A 27,399-nucleotide genomic window follows, 5' to 3' on the forward strand; every position below is an offset into this window, starting at 1 on the left:
GAACAAATGTGAAAATCACTGACAGCTGTCAGACTCTGAGATGCTTTGTGGAGTTCATCCAGGGCAAATGGGGGGAGGGGGTGCAGATGGAGATTTACACTGACAGGTAACAGTCATATGAGATGGAAGCAGCTAGAATCAGTGGCTGTGTTGTGGTTTAACTTTTCTGTGTGATCAAATGATAACATATGGCTGAAGAACAGAATGAAATGTTTTTATTTGCAAGTAAATGCATCATGGATACAAAAATAGTTCATATAAAATCCAGCATGTTATTATTTTACCTGTAAATACAGAATACCGTCATATTTAGACTAAAAAAAAAAAATAAATACTATTATGAACTGTTTGTTAATACTACTAACTGTGCATTGAAATCATTGTATTTGCTTGCAGTAGGCAAATTGTAGCATATAAGTGGTAACGTTTCCATTTAAGTCTGGGGACCCCCAGAGCCACTGCAGTGGCCCCTGGAGGTCCCCAGACCCTGCTTTGGAGAACCGCGTGTCTCTAATGTCTTGGTTTGCTCTCCGTGTGTAAACAGATGCGCCCCCTGCAGGCGGCCCGCCGCTCCTCCCTCTCCTCCTATACTCCGCTCTCTGACTCCACGGCTCCTCATTCACTAGAAGATGGCGGACTGCGCTCCACTATTAGATGAGGAACTCTCGTCCTTTGTCTTCAATTACCTGACAGAAAACTCCGGCAGCCAGGTAAGATATCGGCCTCTGCGGACACACGGGACCTTGGGCTTTGCAGACCGGGGTGCGTCTTTGCGCGTCGCCGGCCGTAGCGCGCGCTATGCCCGGCTGATGCGAGCCTTTCGCCCGGCTTGTCAGCAGCATCTCCCCGGCTCAGCGCGACCCGGTGTCTCGGTCTGCGTGTGTGTGTGTGTGTGTGAATGTCTGCTATGTCTTGACGTCTGGCTTTCACGTGTTTTTGGAGGAAATGTCATCGGTCGCGGGCGATGAGGAAAGTGGACGGATTAAAGCGAATAAATGTGTCTGTGCTGGCGCTGGAAGCCGAGCGCAGCCGGTGAGCTGCTGCTCGGGGAGGATTATTCGGTATGCAGAGGGGCGCTTTGGAAACTTTTGACGCATTCTTGAGGGAAGTTTTAATTTCGGTGCCGGGGACTTGGACACGTGGTGCGCCCTGAACGCATGGACTTAGCCTGGAGGACTATTATGATATGACATTATGATAGTAATCCACTGGCCACAGGACTGCTTAGCTTGAATGTTTTTAACGCATACCTGTGTGTGTGTTTTTGTTGATGTGTAGCTCGGCTCGGTGGATTTTACGTTTTGTTTATTTTTCTCGCAGAATCGAAGCGGATGTTAAATAAAGAGTCTGTTTGTGGAAACACTGCAACACATCAGTGCTGTGTAATGTTATTTATGCACTCCATTCTAAGCTGCTTGCCACAGCACCGCGAGCTTAGCCGGGGATCTCTGGATCTCTTCGCTGGGTGTCCGTGGGCTGCTCGGTGCGCTGCGAACTTGAGCAACTCCCACCGACGATTCCCTGTAATTTGCGAAGATTGGCAAATCAATCAGACCACGTTCTGCAAAGCAATGAGATGTAGAGGAGTCTGTGGGTTTTGGTCAGCTGAGAAAGTTGGTGCGATTTTATGTTTTCGTAATCATTTGCGTAATCGTTTGGTAACGGTTACAAAACGCCAGTCTGGTTCACACGGTTCTTTGCATTGGCGAAGCGAAAACGTCGGGTCCTCGGGCTGTTTCTGCTGAGATGATGATGACGGGCAGTTTACTAACCTGCAGTGTTGCTGTGGGGGGTCCCAGGGGAATTATTTTGCGCTGAATTTTAAGGAAACGCCAAGACGCCAAACTGCGTTGAGAAATCTGCTCAATTTAGGGATTCCCTGCTTGTTAGACATCATGCATAACACCTAAAGCATAAATTCACATTTTAAATTAATGTATAGGTTGTTTGGCTTTAATTCGGCCTGCAGTCAGCACTCCCAGCTGCACTTATTGAAAGAATATGCGAATTTTAACAACTGGTTCTCCTGCTAATCCCGTAATAATCTCCTACCAAGGAAAACCACGGAGGGCGTTAGCGAGTGATGTTAAACAATTATAGAAGTTGATATTTCATCGACATTAAGGGTTGTTTTGCATATTAGATGTAATCCGAATTTACTATTAGAATGTATTGATTAACAATAGCTTCAGGATGTGTAATATGATACGTGTCTTACTGCGCACATAGAAGGAAACAATAAATTAGCAGAATTCCGAACGGGGTTTGGTGGAGGAGGAAAAGCCTATCTCACACCACAGAACATTATCAGGTCTCATCTCCATCTTTCCGCTGCTGTTGAGTCGCGCTTCCAGTGCACGCACGGATTATTACCGTGCACGTAAACCCATCACACGGTCTGTCATCGGAATACAGGACCCCGGTGTTTACTGCATCACAGTGTGACATCAGATTGCGTCGTGGTGATTGCTATTGCTGTGATTGCACGGTCATCGGAGGATGTGATAGGTGTGTGTGTGTGTGTGTGTGTTGGGGGTGGGGGTCTGTAACAGCTGATTGGCAGTTTAAGCAGGTTAATTCAGTGTGTGGTGGGATCCGGGGAGACTGTGGGCTATTTATAACGTGCAGCAGTGACATGTGCTTCCACATAACACACACACACACACACACACACACACACACACAGACAGATGTGAACTGCATGATGTGAAGAGGAAGAAACAGCCCATAATTGAGGAGGACACACAGATTATCGTTATATCCTGTGACATCCTACATTGATATATTAATATGTCCTATGGCATCAGTCGCCTGTAATATGACTTTATTATCATGATATCACGATACTATCCTGCCCTTTATTAAATGGTCTCCAAAAATACTAAACATGTCAGGCTGCATTCTGGGAAAATGATGCAGAAGACAACTGTACCTGTGCTTGATGGAACGGTGCATCAGGAACATGAAAACACTAGAGTCTAGACTTTGTTTATTTCACTCTAATCTTTCCCATAGTGACATGCGTGCTGTAAAATCTTTGCACATCTTTCCTCTGAGGCTTGTAAGGCTGGACTGCTGCAAAGTCCTTGAGTGACACACACACACACACACACACACACACAGAGGAAGATAAAGTCCAACCGGAGTGTAAGGAACAGGAGAGAAATCAGCTTGTGCATTTTTTCACTGCTGAAGTTTTTTCTTTGAACGATAAGGTTATCTATTCTACAAATGCAGCGTTAATATGTTAATATTTACTCAGGGTTATTAGGGCTGGTTGGTGGCTTTCTCTTGCCCCCTCCCCTCCCTCTCCCTCTCTCTCTCTAAGTGTGTGTCTGTGCCGCTCGCCCCTGCCGGCTGGTTATTGTAATACTACTCTATCCTCGTGACTGGAGTTACAGAAACAGGGCTGCTGCAGTCATGTGAGTTGTAGTGGAGGGAGGGAGGGAGGCGTTATTCGTGACGTAGACGAGTGACAGGCAGTCCCTCCCCCCTCCGCCTCCGCCTCCAAGCATGTGACTGCTCCCTCCTCTCTCTCTGTCATACAGCCTCTACCTCTCTCGCCCGCTCTTACACATACAGTACACATGCTGACTGTAAATCTCTCTTTTCATCTTCCCGTCTTTTTCTCATTCAAACATTTAATCCGCCCTTTATCTGTCTTTTGATATATTTAGTTTAGTGTGGGGTTTTTTTTATTGTGCAGGGAGCGAATGAAAATTTGAGGCTGTTGTACCTAATTTCTGGAAACAGGAATGGCCCTGATTTGCAGAAATTGTTTGTTTTGCATATGATTTGTCGGCTGTAAATGTCAAGAAAGGCTTATACTCAACAGTCATTCTGCTGGCTGACTTGACAATGTCCCAACAAATCACTGAGAAGGTCAGGACTGATTCTATAATGTATCTGGAGAATAACAACAAGTTCCCATCAAAATTATAAACATTTCATTGCTGAAAGTACAATGCTACTTCTCTGTATGATAATGTAATAAAATAATTAGATCACCGCCTTTTTATTATGAGTACCAGGTACTTACACTAGTTTATAGCTTCGGGGAATTAGAATTTATGTTTTTCTGAAGTCGGTAACGACGTCTTTGATTTTTTAAATATTCACTCTCAAAGTCTTTATCACATTAGAGCTGCGTCAGATCATTGACCAGGGGCTCGTGTGATAATTCAGTGGTTGACTGATGCTTCAGTCTTTGCTGTAAATGCACAGCACTCTAACAAATGTGCGGTCTCCAGTCGAGCATGTCCTCGGTGTGTCTGCTGAACACACAGTTTCATGTACCACATAATTATGTAGTTTAACAGTGCTACAGTGCATCTGCTGCAGATATCTCTACTTTCCAAGTGTTAGTAAAAACAAATTAGTCAATTTCTGCAGTTACTCCTCTAACCTTTCTATCAGTGAGTTAGTGTTGCACAAATTTAGGTCAACATTAAAAGGTTGTTGTCGTTCACTTCCATCATGAATGAATGAAAGTGAAAGATCAGATAAAGTAGATTTGTTTCTGGGTTACTGTGACATGGCTAAAAGCTCTCATTTGGGTTGTGTTCTAGCTTCAGTTAACCTGAATAACAGTTAGCTAGCTGCCTGGCCCGCTGCTGTTATCTAAACACAAAACCAATCAGATGAACTACAGGTGACATTAATCACAAAACAAAGAGAAAAGCAGGGAACCATGGTTTTGTCGTTGTCCTCCATCTGCAGTTATATGACTGGCCCTGTTTTCCAGTGCAGTCGGTCTGTCAGATCTATTCCAGTGCTAATCATTGACCGAGTGTCGGGGGGCCGGTCTTGGTCCGTTCAGGAGATTGACTCAGGGAAGATCAGGCCGTCTTAACGTCAGTCATCATCCTGCTGCAACAGGACACAACCAGCCACAGGGCACATGCTAGTAAAATATTAGCTGTGGCTCATCTAGTCTGTTCCTGCCGTCCAGCGCAGCAGTTAAGCAACCCCGCTCACAGACAGAGAAAGTCACGTGTGGATTCAAAGCACACGTGTTGGTTTCCAGTGAGAAAAAGTGGAATCTTCTATTCCCCATTTGAAAATTAAGATCAGAACACAATGTGACACACATTTCACCAGCTACATGTGCTTTGAAATCGCGTGTGACTTTTTTTTTGGTCAAGTTATTTTGAAGTTCTGTTCATGTCTGGAGGTCAGGTTGTCGAGTAAAAATAGTTGCACCAGTTTCCTCACAGGGATCATCAAAGTTTTATTGCAAAGAATGCGTCCAAGTTACCCCACTACACTACTGTCTGACTTCTTCTAAAAGATTCTGTGATTCAAAGCCTCCGTGTCATGTGGAGTTGATAAAGTTTGCTCTCTGCTTAAACTGTATCTAGACTGTCAACTGCAGATTTTCACACCCAATAAATTAACACGTAATTGTAGGAGTGTGATCAAAAAAACACAAAGAAGAAAACAGCCCGAGACTGGAGCAAGATGTGAGTTGATGATGTGAATTAAAAAACTTTAGAAAAACTTTTAAAGAACACCTTGTCCCCAGACTCCAGCAGATTACTCATCGCCTCCATGTTTGCCTCCTCTGAGCCCCAAGTTACATGTTATTATCAAGTAGACTAATCAAGGTAAAACTCATCTCTTAAGTGTTTAAAACAGTAATTGCATCTCTGAAACGACGCCTACATGTACCAAATGGAAAACTTAATAAAGCTTAAAGCCATTACTGTGCTGTTGTGCAGCCCTATAGAGCCTTAAACTGTCAGTCAGCACTTTATCCCATAACCATAATGCGTCTGAGTGTGTGTGTACGCTCTCATCCCTGACTATCAGGTGATCCTATCCCGTCTGGGATCAGAAGTCACACAGTCCCTTACAGACCACGTTTAGCTGTGTAGATGGATTTGGTCTGATAGTGTGATTCTGCAGGGACAGATTGACATCAAGCTTTTAGTTACCAATTATTAAATATGCACATTTTCTTTTACTCACTTTAAATTACAATATAGGTCATTTCACCAAAGCTTTTTGGTGTCTGTAAGCTCATCCCACACATTCTTTTATTTTCATTGAACAGCAGAAAGAAACAGCTATGAATTTAGCATGTGCAGTGATGATGCAGAAAAAAAATCAGCAAAAATGTCAAAGAAACAACAACTTGTGAGTGTGACAGCTGCTTTTTGATTGACCAGCCAACTGTGGAAAGAACATAGCAGAGATGCCTGAGCAGTGAATACCAAAGATGGAGGCAAAAACAAAGGGAGAAAAGGCGGATTACTCCTTTTAAATGTGGCGTTCAGGCTCCTGTAGAAACCTGATCCGATGGTGAGAAAAAAGCAGGTGGGATTAGAAATAATAATGGGATTATCAAGTGTCTGCCCTCGTAGATATTAGTTTGAATAAAACAGTAACACACTCATTAGTCTTACGCTGTTTTACAGGGTGTATCGATCATCCTTATAATGCGTCTGTACTTCGTCTCCAAGCACGTAGGCGCTCAGTTCCGATGCAGAGCAGTAAATCTGATTTAAATTGGACAGTGACAGAGTGAAGGATCCAGACAAGTCAGGTAGGCAGGTAGACAGACAGGTGTATAAATAACAAGGCTTTGAAGTTCCACCCAGGAGTGATGGATACAGGTGTTATTGGCAGTGACTGGGATTTACACTGTGCCAGGGACTTTGCCTACATCTTATCTGTTCACAGATTTTGAGTTTCTCTTTCAGGTTTTTGCCTCTCGTTCCGTTATATGTCCAGTTCTGTGTCATTATCTTTCTCTCTGCTTCTTGAGTCGTGATGTGCGGCGCTGCAGTGCAATGTGTCCAGCTTGCAGCCCTACAGTGACTCACCTGTCCCTTCTGTCACTATGTACTGGACACACACACACTGCCACACACACTTGGGCTCATGAGCATCACTTGGACATACAGTATGTGCAGAAATGTGTATATAAGCTCAGACTGCATTTACATTTTGCAGATTACAGTCAATATTTCAGGGATGTAGCTCATGCTGGTTAAAGGTCAGAGGGTCAAGGTGTTGTGTTGTAAGATAGAACAAAATATTCCCCTGATCATAATCTGAGAGAGCAGGAGAACAAAGTGCTGGAAGGATTATTCCTGGCCAGCTGTGTCTGATGTGTTGTCCTTACATTTCCTCTGCTCACAAACAGATATGGCTTCGCTCTGTTGCTGCTGGTCTGGGTAATATTTCCGAACCTGACTCTGGGTGCTCACTGGTGGTTGCTGTGGTGCTGCACCAAGGTGCCCAGTGGATATCTGTGTGTGTGTGAGTGTAGTTCACTATAAATGGGTGTTTATGTGTGGTTGATCCTCATCGTGTGCTTGTGTGCGTCAGAGTGGGCGCTGGGAATATGGCTGCTTCCTCCCAAATCCCTACGAGGTTCATCAGGCATCCGGCTTAGACGCTGACCCCCCCACGGGGCCTGTGTGTGTGTGTGTGTGTGCGTGCAAGCAAGGATCATAAACTGCATGTGCTGTATGCATGTTTCTGTGTGTCACATGTTGCAGTGTGCTGTTGTGAGCTAACATGCTAGCAGAGGCAGGTGAGGGGTCTTTCAATAATTAATTGCTTGGTGATTCGTCAGCTGCTCACCCCAGGCCTGCTTGGCATCACAGGCTACAGCTAACACACACTCACACACACACACACACACACATCAGAGCTGCATGATCCTGGATTTAATAAGAATCGTAATTTTCTTACTCAGAAATCAGATTACAATGATCTCCTTGTTCCTGTGAGATCTTTTCAGGTGTGCTGATGTGATGTGTAGCATTGTTAGCTTCATTATCTCTTGTAATGTCAAGCAGTTACATAAAACTGTGCCACACTGTAACTATATGTCAAAACACTGTTTGCAAACGATGTTTTTTCTGATCATCTTAATCTTTCCTGAAAAAGTTCCAGAGATGTTGAGATCAGATTCCTTTAAGTTTCCGTCCACTCTGCTTCTACGCAGTTTGTCACATGGTCTAACGCAGTCTCGTCATTTGTTCATGTGAGTAATTAGAAGTCCTCGATTTAATGCAGCGGATCTCCAGTGTTAATGCAAATATAGCAGAATTGATTTCATTGAGACTGCATGGAGATATGAATCCAAATTGCAGTTTTAATATGATTAATTGTGCAGCTCACACAGGATAGAGAGTGACTAAAGATATCATCCAGATTCATTTAGTGCTCGGGTTATTATCACCACCATCCATCCATCGATTTCCATCATGATAATTTGTCTTTTTTTCTCTTCTCTTTTAATCATGTAGCTTTATCTTTGGTCTCTGCTACAGAGCAGCACAGCAGTGAGTGCTAACCTTTAGCCTGGTTTTCAACACAGGGATAAACAGGGCTAGAGAAGGCTTACTGAGCAGCGTGGTTTAGGGCCAAACACAGCTACACATTACTCCTTCATTAGATTTCCTTCATTAGGTTTCCACTCGCAGGGCTGTATCAGGCTACACCTGAGCTCTGTTTCTGCTTCTCTGTAGCCTGGTTTGGACCTGCTAAGATCATTTAATGTTGTTCTGTAGGACTGGTTTACTGTCACAGAATGTAAATAAATGCCTACAGCATCAAGGGAACAGGAAAGGTCAGAGGTCACAGGGTCAGCAGAGGAAGCTCTGATCAGAACATAGACAGGACAGGTCTTTATAGACGGGGAACTGCTGCAGAATCTCGAAATCCAGTTTGCTTCCTATCTTGCATGCACTCTGCAGGATTTTCCAAACAGTTCTTCTTCCCCCTGAGGTGGAGCAACAGAGCAGCACTCAACCGTGCAAAGTGCCCAACACGCACAATGGCTTCATTGCGTGTGTTACAGTGAGAGGCAGAGGGAACAGATATGGTGGAAGGAAAAAAAAAAAAGAGACACCAGTGAGCGAGTGTCTTATTAGGTATTCATCTGCTGCCGTTTGCCTGTCTTAATTTATATGAAAATCTATTCGGTTCTTCGCTGTGTTCCAGGTTGTTGCCGTTCTCACTGTGACTCAAACCAGAGTGGGATGTGAAGATGTAAATTTCTCCTCCATCTCGTTTCTCTCGCTCACTCACTCCAGGCTATAGTTTTAATACAGATTATATACTTTACAGTCAGTGCTGTGATTCACTGTTATCACCTCTCATCATATTTTCTTCCTTTCCTTCTCTTTTTTTATGGCTCTTATCTTTATGCCACAGTCAGACACTCAGCAGACCACACAGGATTTATCATTTCTGTTATTTATTGTTAAATCATCATTTACATACCATTTAACCTTTGTGGCTCACTGATGGTGAGTAGGTTCAGTATCTCTGTCTTGTCAGAGAGATAAACTGCATGCTCGCTGCTGTGGGACGAGAACTTTTTTCCAGTTCTTGAAATGTTCTGGTTCCGGCTTTTCTGTTGCCTTAAGAGAACATTTGCGACTGTGCTGTGGCACCAGACCTCCAGACCTCCAGACCTCCAGACCTCCAGGTTCACTGTGTGTCAGTTGGTTTGACTTGGACCTGGACTAGTTGATGTATCAGTGACAGAAAAGCCTCACCAAGTGTTGCCGCTTTTCTCTCTCTGTGAATTTAATATTTTTGGGGTTTGATGGGACGTTTTTCTGACATTAAATTATTATTAAGTGCAACCCTAATTTAATGTTTGTAAAGTCTGGGAATATAAAATAAAGCTGGCCCTGTATTACGACCTGTTCTTGCGGCACTCTCTTGTTTCAAATACTAATTGAACACCCTCAGTGTGTTAGTTTGTACTGTCCTCACGGGGAACATCTTCCCAAATAAAGCTTGTTTAACCATATTAACACAAACTTAACTGACATCAGAGACAATGCAGAGCCAGGTAGTATTATTCCAACACTGGTTAGGTCTCTGAGCATATACTGGGGGGAGGGCTTGGAGGGAACAGGATGCATAATCATAATAATGTATAGGTGACAGGAAACGGAGCCCAGTAAGAGCTTAAAGAAATGTTTCCCTACATGTGACTGCCTACATGTTTATGTTCAGCAGCACTTCCTTTTACGTCAACATGTTGTATTTACCGCACACTCGGCACGCTCTGGATGTCATTCTGTTGTTTCTGTGTAAATATTGTCATTCAGGTTGCCTGTGCTTTAAAAATCAACATATTGACTTGAGTGTATTGTGAGTATTTTCTTCAGTTTTTGCTTCAGAGGGTCGATAAACTGGATTGCATTGTGTTAAGACCAGGCTTTCTTCTGTGCAGAGGCACAGGAATATGTTAACTGTAGAGAAATAATGCATGCATACATCCCTCATCTGAATTCCTCCTCACGTTTCAGGCCCTTTTCATACTTCTGTCTCAGCACATACATGTTGACAGTTGTGCATATGTGCAGATGTGTGTGTGTGTACATTTGTCATGTGTCCTTAGCTAACCTTTACTTGCAATTTGTATTCATCACAGGGACCCTGTTGCTATATTGATAGTGTCAACATGAGCGTGAGACTATTTGTCATTCTCTGCACACGCACACACACACACACACACACACACACAGAAACACAGCAGCTCTGTACATCACCTGAAGGAGATAGGAAGGGGTTGAAGGAGAGGGAATCCAATCTCACCCAGCAGCTCAGGGCTTTGTAGGAAAGCGCGTGGAGGCCCAGCAGTCACCGAGCTAGCTGCCTGCCCTATTTCTTTAAAGCTCTCCTCCTCCGTTACCTGATTTATCATCGGGGCAGCCACCAGGGAAACGTCTTATTTTAAGGCAGAAAGAGTGTAGCGAGGGCTGTGTCTGTTTCTAAAATCTGACGAGATGAGAGGCAGATGAGATGAGAGGGATGCTGATACCACAGCGACATGTCAGCATCATGCTGAGCCTGATGTTAGCCATCTCTCCACATTTGTGCAAGAAGTGGCATTTGAAGCGTTTACCAGATAATGGAAGTGGGTGGGATCAGATGTTGGGAATCTGGGCATCGCACAGTGTATGAATTGCAGTTGTCGCTGCTGTTAAAAGGCGAATTATACAGTTATATTGTAATAATTAAATAATTAAGTAATTAAAATCCTAATTGCATCTCTACCAAGAGATGACTGATGCTACAAAGAGTCAAGCTTTTATGATGCTTGTGATTATCCCTGGAAAAATGTGGAATTCCTTTTAAAACAGGGTTTATATGAAATCTTGAACAATAAGGTTTTGATGTTGTCTGCAGCTGTAAAAAGTGAGATTTGAGCTTATCTACCACTGTAAAAAGTAGGGCTTGTTCACTGTCTGCTACAGTTAATAAACTGGACTTTGACACTTTGTGCTGTTGTTAAAATTGAGACTTTGATGCTGTGCAGCACTGTAATAAAACATGGGAGATGAATGAGAGTTGTGTGAGTGCTGATATTGGTTTGGTCTCTGTCACAGCCCACAACGCAGGTCTCTCTCTCCCTCTCTCCTTGACTTTGTGCCAGTGTTTTGGCTGGGGCTTGCCCCGACTTAGCCGACAGACAGATCGAGTTGTAAAGATGTCTGGACCGTGGACGGGCAAGGGCCCAACTGCACAAACACATCATCTCTCCTCTGACACCGACACTATAGCCTGCTGGACCGTAGAGGTGACACACACACACTCAGTGGTAGTCTGCCAACCAAAATGTATATACCAGTGTGTCTGTTCCCTCCCAATAATCCACTGGTCCAGCAGGATTATTGTATGTGATTACAACTCATGCTCCACAAGGTTCAGGATTACACAGAGCATTCATGGGTAATGCAGAGTTTCTAAATGGTTCCTCTGCTGGGGTTGAAGGAGTAATGCAGCAGCAGGGATGTCAGCTCATTAATACACTAAATTATCACTCATATACAACAGTAATGGCTGCACAAATGTAGCAGTAGCAGATGGAGTTATCGCAGAACCCGTATTAGCACTATTATTGGTGCTGTAGTGATAACAATGCTTGAAATACTCACAACTCGTAGTAGTAGTTGCAGTAGTGGTGGCAGCAGGCAAACAAACAGCAGGCTCAGTAGAATTAGGAGAAGTTGTAGATGTAGTAGAAGCAGCAGTAAAAGTAGGTGTAGTATCAGCAGGAGTATAGTGGTAGTAGTACTGGAAGTGATGGTAGAGTAGTACTTAAGCACTAGTAAGTAAGTGTTGTAGCAATTACAGAAGCAGTAGTAGTTTTTCGAGTAATGGTGGTAGTAGAAGCCATTTTAGAAGTACTAGTAGCTGCAGTAGAATTAGCAGTATGCTACCTTCAGTAGTAAGCTTGTCCGTTTAAAGGCAGTTGTAGTAGTAGTAGTAGTAGTAGTAGTGGTAAGGAAGTTGTTGTACTCATCACTGGAAGTAGTAGTAGTACTCCACCACTAGTAGTAGTGGTAGTAGAAGCAGTTGTAGTTGTAGTAGTAGGAGTAACAATCATGTGACTGTTGAGCTGATTTTGTTGGTTTCAGGAGTTGAACACACAAACTGTGACCGTTGGTTTATCTCTACCGTTGCCTACTGCACCCTCCTGTGTGTGTGTGTGTGTGTGTGCGCGATGTGTGCATGTGTGTGTGTGTGCGCTAGTGTTGGTTCATGTGTGTGTGTTCTTGGTCTCTCAAGGGCAGTGGTGTAAATGAGAGAAAAGGTTAAAGGAAATTTCCATGGCAGGGTGTAAGGGAGCATGAGGACAAGAGGGCACACACACACACACACACACACACACACACACACGTCAGCATGGCACATAGCCGTGGCGACCAGGTGCCAGGGGAAGGCAAGCACAGACTGGTGTGAGCATGCTCTTTTTACACACACACACACACACACACACACACACACACACACACTTAGTTACCTGCGGTTATCTAGGAACACAGCCTATCAACATTATTTGATACGGTTGAGTGCAGTGACACACACACACACACACACACTAAGCAGTTCTGCTCTGCCATTACTCCACTTTAAAAGCCATTTGTTGTTATTTTTAGATGTCGTTACTTCCTCAGATAAAAGGCGCATTAATGTCTATGAACTGTGTGTGTGTCCCTGCAGCAGCGAGTGTGTGTTTATAAATAGGTTCCTTGGCACAGATGTGCACTCGTCACTGTCACATCACACACATTTGACCTGTGTGTGACCTCTGATTCAGTCATAATTACTATACGAGTGCTACGGCTATCTCTCCAGATAGCCGTAGCACTCGATCACAGCCGGAGCACCAGCTCTGATTCTGATCCCCAGCCTAGAAAATAAAAGAGATGATCAATTACCAGCCTTGCACTAACTTAGTAACTGCCTACTAATGTAATAACTCATCAGAACTTAATAAATTGCTTCTCTGTTGGGGTCTGAAATGTAATAACCTTATATTGTGATATATTCTCCTGATAATGCGATGTAATTTCACTGATAATTCATAATGATAAACACCTTAGGGTGGAGTTGGCTCGCAGTGATGGGCTCAGGCGGCTCTGCAGGGCTTAGTGATGGAAAGTTTAGAGGTGTGTGTGTGTGTGTGTGTTGTGTTTGAGTGTGTGAGTCATGTGTGTGGGTTGTGAGCAAGCAGCAGGCTTCTACCTGCATATTGCAGAGGGAGCGAGAGAGGTGGGTGAGGCCACTGATGTCCTTTGGGATGCATATACAAACACACTGGCACACACATATTTACTGCACACACACACACACACACACGAGTTAACATTCATGCCATATATGGCGTGTGTGTACATGTTCTCAGTAAAACAGGCATCCTGCTTTTTTCCCCAACTGGTAACTTTCCACTTCTCCTCCCGGCCTTTGCGTGTGTTCTTATTTCTTCTTCTTCTTCCACTTTATATCCGACCATCACTCCATCTCTCTCTCCTCTCTCTCTTCTCTCTCTCACTCATTGACCTACTTCCCAAAGGCTGCTCAGGCTTGCGTGACCGCAGTGCTCAGTGCTACGCTGATATGGCATTACGCACACACACTACACGTGGACACGGGCATACAGCAGTGCTTGCACATGCATATTTACCGCCACACACTCCTCAGCATTCATACCATGCATGAAGAGTGTGGACCTGCTTCCTTGGGGCTGTGTAATCAACCAACAATTGAGTGCCTTTTTCTGCCAGTAATAGTTTTGGCTGTGAAATATGGAAGCAATTAATAAGAATACTTCTCTAATATTGGTATATATCATGCAAATGTGTACAAAATCAGATCAAAAACTATGAAAACTGATCATTTTCAGAGATCTAGGTCTAGGTTTGTTGTGTTTTTGATCACAATAATCGTGAAATGATTGATTTAAACCCATATGGCTTTGACCTCAGTATTCAGTATCACTGTTTTGTTCTGCAGACAGTCATCATTGGCAGGGACATCAGCTGACGTGGTCATAATCACCATATCTGCAAAAAACTCTGCGCCATCAGACGTCATTCATTTTGTGAGCTTAACTCAGTTCCCTGTAGATTCACTGCAGCGTTTTTTTCTGATGACTGTATCAAAGCCACTTCGTTCTGCAGCTGATTTGGTCAAAAACTACACACAGCGCTGCAGAGATTGATCTAATAATTCACACTAATTGCTGTAATCACAAAATTGAGAGCTTCCCGCAGGGAGCAACAGGCTCAGGTTAATGACGAAATGATTTTAAATCAGCTTATTATTGTGTTTAGTCTCCCTATCACACGCTCAGTCTGTCTGTCTGTCTGTCTCTAGGCTGTGAATATCAACACTTTTTAAAAACGAGTGGCGTCTTGTTGATTCCTGGCACACCCATGTTGTAGTGTGTAGTAAGTCTCTCCTCGCTCAGCTGTCGTTCATTGTTTCCCTCTCACACTCCAAGGCGGGGGCGCTGTTGACAGGAGGAATGTCACTACCATGATGCAATATGGTTAATAAGCCAAATTCTTTTATGGTGAGTGAATAAAGGTGTGTTTCTGCAGGCATGTTTTGTGTGTGTGAGTGAGAAGTGTTTGTTTTTAAGAGTAACTCTTCATGTGTTTACATGGGAAAATGTTTGGTTATGAATATATGGGTGTGTGTGTGTGTGTGTGTGTGTGGATGTGAATGGAGAGTCCCGGCAGCTGAGCAGTTGAGTGGATCAGCTCGTGCGGGTTTTATTGTCACCTCGCTGTGGGAATTCTTCTTCATGTGTTTACCCTGCATTAATACTCAGTGCTCGTCTGGAATGGGTTTACCAAAGCCAGTGTGTATGTGTACGTGCTGCCTGAGCAGAGACTCGCTGCATTTCAAACCAGCACAGTCATCTTGATGCATAAGATAAATATTAACACGGATTTTCCCTTTCATTTTCTATCTTGGCTGAGATAAAAAAACCCTCTCAAATAGCATTAAGGCAGTCATTAGGGATTACTCAGCAGGGCTGGGTATTGATAGAGGAATTTTAAAGAGTACAAAAATGTGCAGGTTGGGTTATCTGGGGACTCTAAAGCCCATAGGTGTTGTTGTCATGATAGAATAACAACCTGGGTGTACCCCACCTTTCTTCCTGTGTAAGCTAGGACGGCCTTCTGCTTCCAGCAAGCCCACACAGGATAAGTGGATGTCGATAATGGATGTATGGGTGGAATAAATACATCATAGTGGAATAAATGCATCTGCTTCACGTCATATTTTTACATTATTTCCTATATCAGGGTGTTATCGCTCCTATCCCCTTACTGCTTAACACAGAGATGCTATGTTCAGATTGTCTTTCGTTTCCAGTAATCTATAAGGTTCGTTGACTGTGAGTTCATCTGTGTTTAGTCAGTTTTGACTTGCACAGTGGTGAAGTCAGTTTCACCAGTGAGAGTATTGATTGGTAACGCAGCATTAAGCAGAAGCTGCTGTTGGCTCAACTGAAACTGGTGCCAATAGGAAATGAACATTTTCAGTGGCCACTCTCCAATAAATAAGTAATACATCAGACTCTGATGACAGGTGGTGAAAAAAGCTGGTGTAAAGGGAAATTATTTCGCACTGAAAAAGCAGCACTAGGTGAACAGTATCAGTATCAGTAACAGTGTCAGTCGGTCGGTTGATTGGTTGGTTAGTATTTTACCACTGCCCATCTGTCAATCACAGCAGCTCTGTGTATGTGCTGTGTGCGTTGCATGTTCAAGCCCTACACACCTCTCTTTCCTGTCATCACACACCTTTTGCACACACACACACACACACACCTCTGCTGTATTTCTCTCCATGCTTCATGCTTTTCCCTCAGCTCTGCTCAGCTTTGTGCTTTTCTCAGCAGCGCCTGACCTCGTTTCAACTCTCTCCTTCTTTTTATTTCTCTCCCCCTTTTCACTTTTCACTCACCCCCCCCTCTCAGTTGCTCTGGCTGTGTCTCTCTCCCTGTCTTCTCTCTCCTCCTCTCCTTTTTACTGTATTCAGTCCTTTTCACTCTTTTCTCTTTATTCTGATTCACTTTCGTTCTCTTTGATGTTCAGCATCGCTCCCCCTACCTCTCCCTCTCCCTGCATTTCACTTGAATATCCTTCTAACCAGTAGTTTTGGAGATGTCTAGTTTGAGATAGCAGTTACTGGGGCAACACACACACACACACACACACACACACACATATATACACACACCAGTGACAAGCACAAGTTACCGTAAGTGACTGATGGATGTTTTGTCAATCAAATGTGGGATTTAGCTTGACAGCACACAGTCACACACCGGCAGGGTGAGGAGCACAAACACTGTCAGAGGCAGGCTGATAGCCAATTGACACAGCATGAAATACAGAGAGAAAGACAGAGAGTCTGGGAGTGTTCATGGTCTGATAGCTTATCGATTCCTCTGCAGGTGATTTCAAGAGGAAGACGATTGAGGGAGGAAGGGTGAAAGTAGACAAAAGAGACAGACAGGTGAGCAGAGTGGGAGTGAGAGATAGCGAGGTAAAGAAAGAGTCTCATTATTAATGCAGAGGAAAGCAGATGTCTAAACAGTCTACCTCTGTGAGATATGATTTCAGGAAGAAGAGACACGGACCTTTGGCCTTTGATCTTCCTGCTATCAGTCGTTTCTCTTTAAATCACCTTTTGAGGAACTGGAGCTAGTGCAGATAAAGTCAGAAATGGCCTTAAATGTAGAATAGAAAAGTCTAAAACATACTAAAGGAAGAGTTAAACCTCTGGTTAGTCTCTGAGTGGAAACCAAGCTAATCAGTAAGCCTTGGAAAAGCAACATTCACACGTCCAGGCTGAAAAGTAGCCATTTATGGCCACGGTCTCTTCTGCAATCTTAAGGTAATTAGTAAGCCCCGGAAAGCCCTTTATGGCTGTTTTAGTGGGAAGCAGGGTGAAGAAGAGTTCTGCGATGTCTTGTCTTTCCTGCAGAGCAAAGCAAGCTAATAAGGATATGTTGGCTTTAACTTTACAGCTCTGCAGTTGATATTCATAAAAGCGAGTAAGCGTTGGATCGCTCTGTTTAATCATGAGACACAGAGGCCAGCAAACCAGGCTTAATTAGCCCAAAATTGCTCTTTAGGTGTATTTTACAGAGTGTATCCTGCAGCGAAATCAGCCTAAAGAGACGTCCTGTACAGCCTCTGTTCCCCCTCTATCTCTTTTGGTGCTGCAGGGCAGATCACGCTACTTTGAAGGCACCGCTCAGGCCAGTTTGTCCCCGTGTCAGAACACTGGGTAATGCTGTTTGATACTCAGGTCAGAGCCAGGCAGGTCTGCCTTCTCCCTTTTGTATCTTTTATGTGTGTTTGGGTGGTGTTACTGCCATATTGTCTGGTTATGTAGTGGACCGCCTACTAGGAAGACTGAATGATTATCCTGTGTGTATGTGTGTGTGTGTGTGTGTATCCTGCTCCCATTAGAAAGGCAGCCTCAGTCCGGTTCATTAGTCCCGTTGCCAGCAGCTGAATGAGGAGCTGAACACCTCGGAAACCAGCTGAGAAAGGCTTTCTAGAGCTTTCTGTGTGTCCCATCGCTCTGGTCATGCTCTTGTACCGTGGCCACCAGCGTAACAGGAAGAGACGCCACCAATACAGATTCCCAGCCGCTGTCCTGGCAGATCAACAGATTGCTGCGTGCAGGGATGCTCTGTTAGCGCTGATTGTTAGCACTGCTGTTGTCTGGATGTAGTCATTTTAGCATGCAGAGGTGTACAGCAGCAGAACAGAGAGCTCTTAGGTGATGTAATGCTCCCTCTGGCAGCCATATTGGAGGTCTTCAGCTCATAAATAGTGGCAGTGAAGTGCTGATTGTTTCTGACTCAGTTTGAGCATTTCTCTGTCTATGAGAAAATATAACTTTAGCTTTCTATAGCGATACTATCAGCCATCCATATGCTAATTTATTCCCATATTAATACCAAGAGCAGAGCATTATGTCTCACAGTACCACTGTAGTAATACCTCATTACTCTGTGTGCTAATCATGCTCGGTGGATGATTGACTGGAAGCAAATCTGCCCGTTTCCTCTCATATGGAAAGAAATGTCAAGACTGCTGAGATGACTAACACTTGCATAAGAACATCCTACACACACACACACACATGGAGACACACAAACACATATTCACACACTTTACAGCTCGTCAAACACCCACAAATTTGCAAATTCGCAGTGACAGCGTGTGCGTCCATAATTCATCCCCTTTTTCTTGAAGTTTGTGTTTCCTCGAGCGTGTGTGTGTGTGTGTGTGTGTGTGTGTGTGTGTGTGTGTGTGTGAAGCCGAACAGTTGCAACATTGTCGCTGGTTGGAACAAGTCAGATATCTGCCCTTATTTTCCTTTGAACATTAGCGTTTGCTTGCACACACACACAAACTTTGAGCACAGGACGCACATGAAACTCTCTCCTGTCTCTCTCACACACACATATCACACACAGTGTGTGTGTGTGTGTGTGTGTGTGTGTATAAAAGACAGGGGAATGAGGGTAGTATAGTAATAGAATGAGGTGGTGGCGTGAAGGTCGTTCTGCCACTATAAACATGATCTCACACACACACAAGGTCTCACATCAGCTGCCTGTCCCACCCTGTGTGTTATTTACTGCGACATTTTCAGAGCTAACCTGCTACCTGAGCTTTGTGCGGTTGTGTTAGTGTGTGTTTGTGTGTGTGTGAGTGTGTGTGTGAAGGCCAGTTCCAGCCTGCCAGGTGAAAGATTTGCTGTAGACATGGTGACAGGGAGGGGACATTTTCCACAGCAGCTGCTACCCGAAGAGAAAAAACAGAGGAATTAGATGGAACATATTTTTGTTTTAACACGACCTGAAGAGGTTTTTCAGCAACTAAATATCAAACTGGTGCTGAGACAACAACAGTTTATTAATCATTTAAATCATTTATCAGACATTCTGATAAGGTCACACTGGCCTGGTCACTTAATAGTCTGCAGCCGTCTTTTCATTAATTTGACTTTTTAATTAAAATATATTAGATTTGTAATGTTTGTATGGTGTCTGTTCTTCCATGCATTGTTCTCAGATTATTGTTATAACGTGGTATTTTTTTGAAACTAACCACTGTGACTGAAAAGGTGAGAGTTTACTCTGTTGACAGATACTACAGTACATTAGTTTACATGGTGCTGTCAGTCAGTAAAAGCTCTGGTGTCCTGCATGTGGAATAGTGGCTTGTAAAGGGTTAAAAATAAATGTTTAATTATAATTTATTTACTGGTTTTGTAAGTGCATTTGTGCTCTTTATTTATAAAATCGTTAGCGTTGTTTATTTATAATTGGAAGAGAAAAAACTGAACGACCAGATGCAGAACAAAGATGAATAGTGTGTGTGTGTGTGTGTGTGTGCGTGTGGACAAATCAAGCCATAATGGCAAAATAAAAGAGAACATTGTGTCTGTGTGTGTGTTCGAGTACACACAGTATTTAGCATGTACCGTCATGGTGTGTGTGTGTGATGTAGAGAGGAAGCAGATCTTTTGATGGGACAGCTGGGAAGTTCAAAGCCCGTGCGGCTTCACGTCTGATGATGAACACACACTTACGAGCGCACACACATTCTGGGTTTTGTACTTTGCCACAGCTGCAGCAACACACCACACACCACACACACACCACACTCTCATACTCCCACGCATACACGTACACACACACACACTTGTTTCGTCAGCCTCTCAGAAGCAGGTTCACTTTCTGCAGAGCTGTGTTTAGAGATAAACCAGGAGGTCAAAGGTTGTGGTACAAAGTCTGTGTCTCTCTGTCTTTGTTTCTCTCTCTCTCTCTTCTACCTAATATGGCTCTGCTGCAGCATGAGTTTCTCCGTCACGTGTGTCGCAGTCCAGCAGCAAGGCCACACACACCACACCACACACACACACACACCACACCACACCACACACCACACACACACTCTCTCTCTCTCTCTTTCTCACACACACATAAACAGAGTTCACTGTCAGACTTCTCACACACTATGATTGTTGTTACTCCAGGGGTTGCTGCATTGTGTTAAAAGTGTTTGCTTGTGTGTGTGTGTGTGTGTGTGTGTGTGTGAAAGAGATAATCTCTCTCTCCAGCAGTTTGTGGAGCCAAAATCTCCCAAATCCTCTTGGACTTTCTGTTGATTCATCGATATTACTGTTGATGTTTTGGTCTCCTCGTTCCCTCCTCTTGTTTCCTCTCCTCTCCACCTGTCCTCCTCTCCTCTTTCTTGTAGAGTTATCTCCTCTCTCTTTTCTCCTTTAGCCCTGCCCCCCCCCTTTTGTCAGTTTGTCTCCTTATCTGTTTCTTTAAACCTTGTTTTTTATTCTTTCTCCTCTCTCCTCTCCTCTCCTTCCTCTCCTCTCTTCTCCTTTCCTCTTCTCTCCTCTCCTTCTCTCCTTCTCCTTTCCTTTCTCTCCTCTCCTCTCCTTCCTCTCCTCTCCTCTCCTCTCTCCTCTCCTCTCCTCTCCTTTCCTTTCCTTTCCTTCCTCTCCTCTCCTCTCCTTCCTCTCCTCTCCTCTCCTCTCCTCTCCTCTCCTTCCTCTCCTCTCTTCTCCTTTCCTTTCTCTCCTCTCCTCTCCTCTCCTTCCTCTCCTTCCTCTCCTCTCCTCTCTTCTCCTTTCCTTCCTCTCCTCTCCTCTCCTCTCCTCTCCTTCCTCTCCTTCCTCTCCTCTTCTCTCCTCTCCCTCTCCTTCCTCTCCTTCCTCTCCTCTCCTCTCCTTCCTCTCCTCTCCTTCCTCCTCTCCTCTCCTCTCCTCTCCTTCCTCTCCTCTCCTCTCCTCTCCTTTCCTCTCCTTTCCTTCCTCTCCTGCTATTTTCTGGTGTCAGCATCTGATTTCTTGCATCTGTAGGTTGTTTTTAGACTTTTGTTTGGCCGTGCACATTTCAGGTTTGCTTTTATTAGTGTGCATGTTTGTGTGTATACATACAAATATGTGTGTGTGTGTGTGTGTGTTAGGGCACACTGCTGGTGTTTGGAGGCAAATTTCATACATTTAACCATCTGTGAGATTAGTGAAACGGGTCTTTTCTTGTTGCTGCAGCTGTAAAAGTGCCTTCAGACTCTTTAGAAGATACTGGGGGGGAAAATGGAAAATGAGCCATTTTGACAAATTGCTTGGTAAAAACAGATCTGTTTCTTTGCTGTTTTGTACAAAAACAGGAAACACTAGATATCAAAACACAAGGTGTGACTATTTACTACCTGAGTTTCCATCCAGGTGCCTGTTTTTGCTGGTTACGACTCATTAAATTGAAGCAGTAGAAAAACACACATTTAAGAAAAAAGGACATTCATGTATTCTGCTGCCTCTTGCTGTATTTGTTTGGGAGTTTTTGTATTAGTAGTGTTTCTGCATGTTCTTACCCTGGTTTTTAATCTCATTGATGCTGCTTAAAAACATAAATAGTGACATTTTTAGACTTGCCAGTGCAGAAAAGTTTCCTGTGTGTAGTTTGTGCAGTAAAATGCGACCAGTTGGTGCAAATACATCAATATCACATTTTTGTTCATGTCATTGTTCCATGGCTGAAAAGTCACATATTTGAAACCAGAGTATTTGTGTTCTGCTAAAATGTCCCCAGGTTATTTCAGTGTTCAGTGACATTTCAGGAGTTGGATTGAAACATTGCAGTGTGTTGTACTGGAACTTCTGGAGCAGAGCAACTGGTTGTACTGGACTAATTCTGTGTGTGTTAAGCCACTAAGCCCCGGTTATCTCCTCACATTTGGTTAAGCAGCCTAGTCTGCTAACGTCTGGACGTCCTCAGGTTCAGTGTACAAACACTGGTGACAGTATGTGACAAGTGGGAGTCATTGGAAATGTTTCTTCTGATGCTGAGTGGACTTCCTTCCTTACTAGTCATTATCTGGTGCACGGCAGGAGTCTGTGCCTCTGCTGCCTTTTTAAAAACTTTTTTCAGACATTGTCTCACCAACTCAGACTAAAATTGGAGTCTAATTTCAGAGCTGAATGGTGGAAAAAAAAAGACACTGAAATGACACTGAAATGAAAATGTGTCAAAACATAAAAGCAATAAACAAGAGGAAAGAGACAGAAAAGTAAATGATAACAAAGAGCAGAGAGGGAGACAAAGTTACAGAAGCAAAAAATAAAAAAGTTGAAAAGGGCAAACAGAGGAGAGAGGTGGATGGAAAATCAAGAGAGATGATGAAGCATCTCTTGAGTTTAATTGAAAACTGCGAGAGTGTAAAAGATGAAGACACAGGAAGGGAGGGAAATGGAGAGAAAAAGGGGAGAAGAGAAAGAGAGAGGAAGAGAGAGGTTCAACAACATTCCTCATCTCTACAATGAAACAAGGAAACATGTCAGTGAACTGAAGGAGAATAATAAGAATTTAAATGTGTCCCTTTCTCCTGTCTGTGGTGAGCACACGGTGTGTGTTTGTGTGAGTGTGGTTAATGCACAGACTTGACGGTGTGTTTGTGATTAATATCATGTGTGTACATGTGCGTGTGTGTGTGAGTGGCTTCTGCAATGATGTGTCACCCCGGCATCCCTCACCCAGCTCAAGGACGCAGTCGCTGATTGCACCGGCCACCCTCTGCTGCCTGTGTGTGTTTATGTGTGTGTGTGTGTGGGAGAGTGATGCGACAAGGTCTTGGTGTGCGTGTGCATGTATAAATGATTGTGTGTCTGTGCATGATAACGCAGTGTGTTTGTTACCTACTGTCATGCATGCTTAGAGATCGGTTTGTGTGTGTTTTGGTGTCCTTGTATATTTATGCGTGTGTGTGAAGCATTGGTGTTGGTGAGAGGTGACTAAGTGGGGGAGTTAGGTGGTGGTGGAGATATACGAGCAGATTGCTCACTTGATACAGGTTTGTGTGTGTGTGTGTGTGTGTGTGCTGGTGACAGACACCTCTCATCATAGCAGAGGTGGGAGGTCGGGCACTTGATCATAGCAGCAACTGATACTGCCAGCCTGTACGTCTCTCTGTGCATGCTAACATTAGCCTGCAGGTGCGACCCCCACACAACTTCACAACTTACTGACGTCCATGCATCTGATTTGTAAACAGCTGAATCGACTGAAAAGTGAGGGTTGACCTCTGTGAACAGGAAGACACAAGTTCAGTCTGTTGAAACATATATTACATAGTCATATTCATGTAACTTTTCAAAGTATTTAAAGTCCATGAAAGCATTTAAGCACCTAAAGAGCACAGATACTGTTTGTTCAGGTCATGTGATAGTAGTAGATCCCAGTTCATTCTTATGTTTTATCATAATCTGTGTATGCAGAATATTTTTCAAATTTGTAGGCTAGACACTATTTCCCCAAAAGAAGCAGTGTCATCTTAGCTTTGCACTGCTGCTCTCTCAGCTGGAGCTCTCACACTGTGTTTGTTTTTACCTATACACTGCATACTTCTTCTTTGACTGGGTTCTGACTTTGTTGTTTGTCTGAGACTTGTCTGTTTGTCTTGACGCCACCTCTCCTGGCAGGTCGCCTTTGAAAAAAGTCGACCTGCCTAATCTCAGCGGAGCTAACCTTTTTGAAAGTATGGTAAACCAGGGAACGCAGCCTTTAGTTTTGCCCTGACAGAAATCTTTAGCTGGAGCTGCCAGTGTTCTTCTAAAATAACCGTTGGAGCCATCGCAGTCATCCCAGTCATCTCCATCTGAGCAGAGGAAGTGCATTAGAAGTCACTGAGTGTGACTGGCGTGCCCTTTAGCAAGGCGCTTGCTGACCAACTGCTTCATACCTGCGGCAGAACATAATGGTCCTGTGTGCTCTCACAGAGCTTTTACAGCAGGTATTTTTGTCCTGTAGCCATATATATCTGCGTTTTTAGTCACCTTGCCTGCTTCTAAGACGGGCTAATAGAGGTCAAAGGTCAAGGCTCTGTGTATATTCTGGTCACGCATCGCTGCTTGACTGCCTGCGTGCTCTTGACCTCAGTTTGTGTTGCATGCAACTGGCTCAGCGGTAAAAGCTACTGTGAGATGTGTTAATGCCCAGTCATGCTTTTATTTTTCCCTTTCTTTGCGTTTCTCTTTGCATTTGATGACTTGTGTAGGCACACACAGCTATGTGTGTGTGTGTGTGTATGGGAGTGTGTATGGTCCTGTCCACCTGGCTGTCCTGACAGAGATAGATTGGACGGGCTGCAGAGCCAGGTCTGCATCTGCTGTCACCTCACACACATACACTTGCATATAAACGTGATAGCATACATGCAAAACATATTTATAGCCTTGTGACCAAAATGCCTAATTCTATTTTGGCGAGGGAGGACTCTGTGTTTGTAGAAGACGTTCCTAAAAAGCTGCTGTGGCTTGCATGCTTGTGAGGTCACTGTCTTGCCATTTGTGTGTGTGTGTGCGTGGCTGGGCGTGTGCACGTGAGGCCTGTGCCAGAGGACAAAGTGCTCTTGTGATGAAACTTGATCAAAGGTGCTTGAAGAAAAGTGAAAGAGGATGAACTGTTCTTTTACCTCCTCCTCGACCTCTGCACCTTTAGACTCCCAAGTCCATATTGAGCAACCTGATGACGTGTGTCGTAGCTGGAGGAGAGGCCGGGGTCTCTGATTGGCTGGTGCGTAAGCAAGGGCTGCTGTTCGGTTTCGTCATGTTAGATTATTTTAGATGCTTTGTGGGAGTCAGAAGGTGGTTTAAGCCTGTAGGAAAATGTTTTTTGAAGCTGTCAGGATGCTTAAAGCCTCACGCATCTTAATGTTGTTGTTGAAATTGGAGCTCACTCCGCCGCTGCACTCTGCGTAAGAGCAGCAGCTAAATGTCTGATTAAAACTGGCTGGGCTGAAATTGGATCATAAAGGAGAATGTTGTCACTTAGAGTTATAGCCCATTTAATTCTAGCTTACATTTTGCCCAGTCATTTTGCAGTACATTCCATATGTAATTGGATTCGTTTAATTTTACCGTAAGGTGATGTTCACATTCCTGTGACAGGTTTGTGCATGAAAACCACTTTGCTGCTTTGTTGTGTGTGTGTGTGTAAACACCAAGCAACATTTTATTGGCTCAGGATGTCGATTAGTCGATGATTTTGACCTGTTCTGAGTCAAAAGTTCAACAAATTGAATCCTCATCTGTTTTAAACTGCAAAATGCACAGTATAGGACTCTTTACCACAGCCAACAAAAACATCCTAAATATAGACTTTTACTGTCACATCATTTTCTGCCTTTGCCATTAATGTAGGTTTGTATTGTCAGTCTACATTACTGGTATCATAGCACCTCGCTGGGCTGTTACTGTAGCTTAGCCTTGTGTCTATCTGGGCCAAGCACAGTGTTCTGAGCCCTGGGGAAGAGAAACACTTTCTTAGCCATCAGACCTTGGTAAAAAATAGAGCCTCAGTGAAAATGGCTTCAGATAAAGGCTGTAATTCACTAGATGTGCTCTTGGTTTAGACTTAAAATAACAGCATGTTTGGAGGCTGCCTCATCTGACTGAAAACATCTGAGCATCTTTTACAAGCTGAGCCAAATCAGGTGCTTAAAACACATTAGTGGGATATTGAGCTACACTTTTGACAAGCAGAGCAACTGAATGTATTCTGACTGATGTCTTCACACTAACAAATGTATGGCTTCTCTAGTGGCAGCAGCTCTGATATCAGGGAATAAATCAAAACTGAAGCAGAGAAATATCCTCCAAACAACACTAACAGTTGTTTCAAATGCAGTAATTGAGCAAGTAATCTTTATTTTAGATCGTTCCTGACCAGGCGTCCGTGAATAGCTCTATTGATGTGAGGAAACACTGATGATAAAAATAACTGTGGAGCATGATGTTTGAAACAAGCAAAGCAAAGCAAATCTGATAGCGAAGACACAAGGTTTACAGGGTTTCAGACAGACTGTGTGAAAGAAACTGAATCGAGCAGTGTTACACACTGAGCAATATAACCCATAAAACTTTTATTAAATCAACCCATTAAAAACAAATTACTTTAATTACAGTAGATTTTGTGTTTGATGGCCCATGAGAGTCTGAATGTGGTTTTTTTTTTTAGATCTGCTTCCAGACTCACAAGAAGAAAAATCTGGGGAAAAACACTGAAAACGTGCAAGTGTTTGGCCTGAAAATGGAAAACATTTGAAGAGATTCCAATCAGTTTTTACATGTTAGTGTCTCCAGCGTTTTTAGATTAATATGCAGAAACCTTGTAAGATGGCTACTAAAAACAGAGAAATAAATGATCTATCCATATTTCTATTGCAGCCCAAAAAGATATAAAAAGGCACTTTTCACATCATTAAATATCTATAATATTAGAAAAAAATCCTAATGAGTACATTGGCTATCTGCAACTTAAGCACAGGTTTCAAAGTTGGTCTTCCAGGACTCATATAGGTGGAACCCTGGTGTGGATTACTAGCTGCTTCCCCTGTGGAAGTCTATAAATAAAAGAGAGACAGAGAGAGGAGAGAAGGTGCAAAGCTTCAAGCTGAATTCAATAATTCTCTGACATGTCTTGTGTAGTTTTGTTTCTTCACTCTGATACTTTTACACTTACAGGTACTACAGGCAGAACTACAGAGAGCAGGAAGGGGAGCCGGGCTGCGTACTATATTTATAGCTGCACTGTTTCCATGCTACACTCTCACATGTTGTACTGCATAACAGCATATGCTGCATGCACCGCCACCGTCTGTCCTTCAGCCAGGAGCTGTGTGACCTTCATGCAGCATATCAAGCAGATATGGACAGCAGAGGAGGAAGGAGGAGATGGGGTGACTCAGATATAAGGAGACAGAGGAGGAAAGGAGAAAGGGATGGGATGGAGGTGGGAGAAAAGTAAGGAAAGAGGAGGAGCAGGGAAAAGTGAAGGAGGGGAGAATGGAGAGGGAACAAGGAGGTGAGAGGTAAAAGAAGCAAAGTGGAGGAGAGCAAGGGTAAGGAAGAGAGGAGGAGAGGTCATTTAGGGGAGGATGCAAGTGTTAGAGGGTGAGGAAGAAAAGAAAGGAGGTGAAGAGAAGCAGTGGAGGAAAGGAAAGGAACAGGAAGAGCAAAGGAGAGAAAGAGCAATGGTTTGAGGGGTGAGTGGAGGAAACAGGAGAAAAG

At 43.7% G+C, this 27,399-nt stretch overlaps 1 protein-coding gene across 3 annotated transcripts in view; it reads left to right on the top strand.

Annotated features, from left to right (window-relative positions):
* The window catches only part of ppargc1b (peroxisome proliferator-activated receptor gamma, coactivator 1 beta), a 100,299-nt gene that overhangs the window by 9,187 nt on the left and 63,713 nt on the right, over nt 1-27,399 (top strand). The window contains exon 2 of one of the 3 annotated variants that reach the window (XM_018679597.2): nt 545-710. In XM_018679597.2, coding sequence (XP_018535113.1) covers nt 630-710 — 81 coding nt within the window. In that variant the 5' untranslated portion in view covers nt 545-629. Of the gene's footprint in view, nt 1-544; nt 711-27,399 lie in introns of those variants that run through there. The other 2 variants (XM_018679599.2, XM_018679601.2) reach the window with 2 other exon arrangements.

The sequence above is a fragment of the Lates calcarifer genome, linkage group LG8 (assembly GCF_001640805.2).
Source record: "Lates calcarifer isolate ASB-BC8 linkage group LG8, TLL_Latcal_v3, whole genome shotgun sequence".
NCBI classification, from domain to species: Eukaryota; Metazoa; Chordata; class Actinopteri; family Centropomidae; genus Lates; species Lates calcarifer.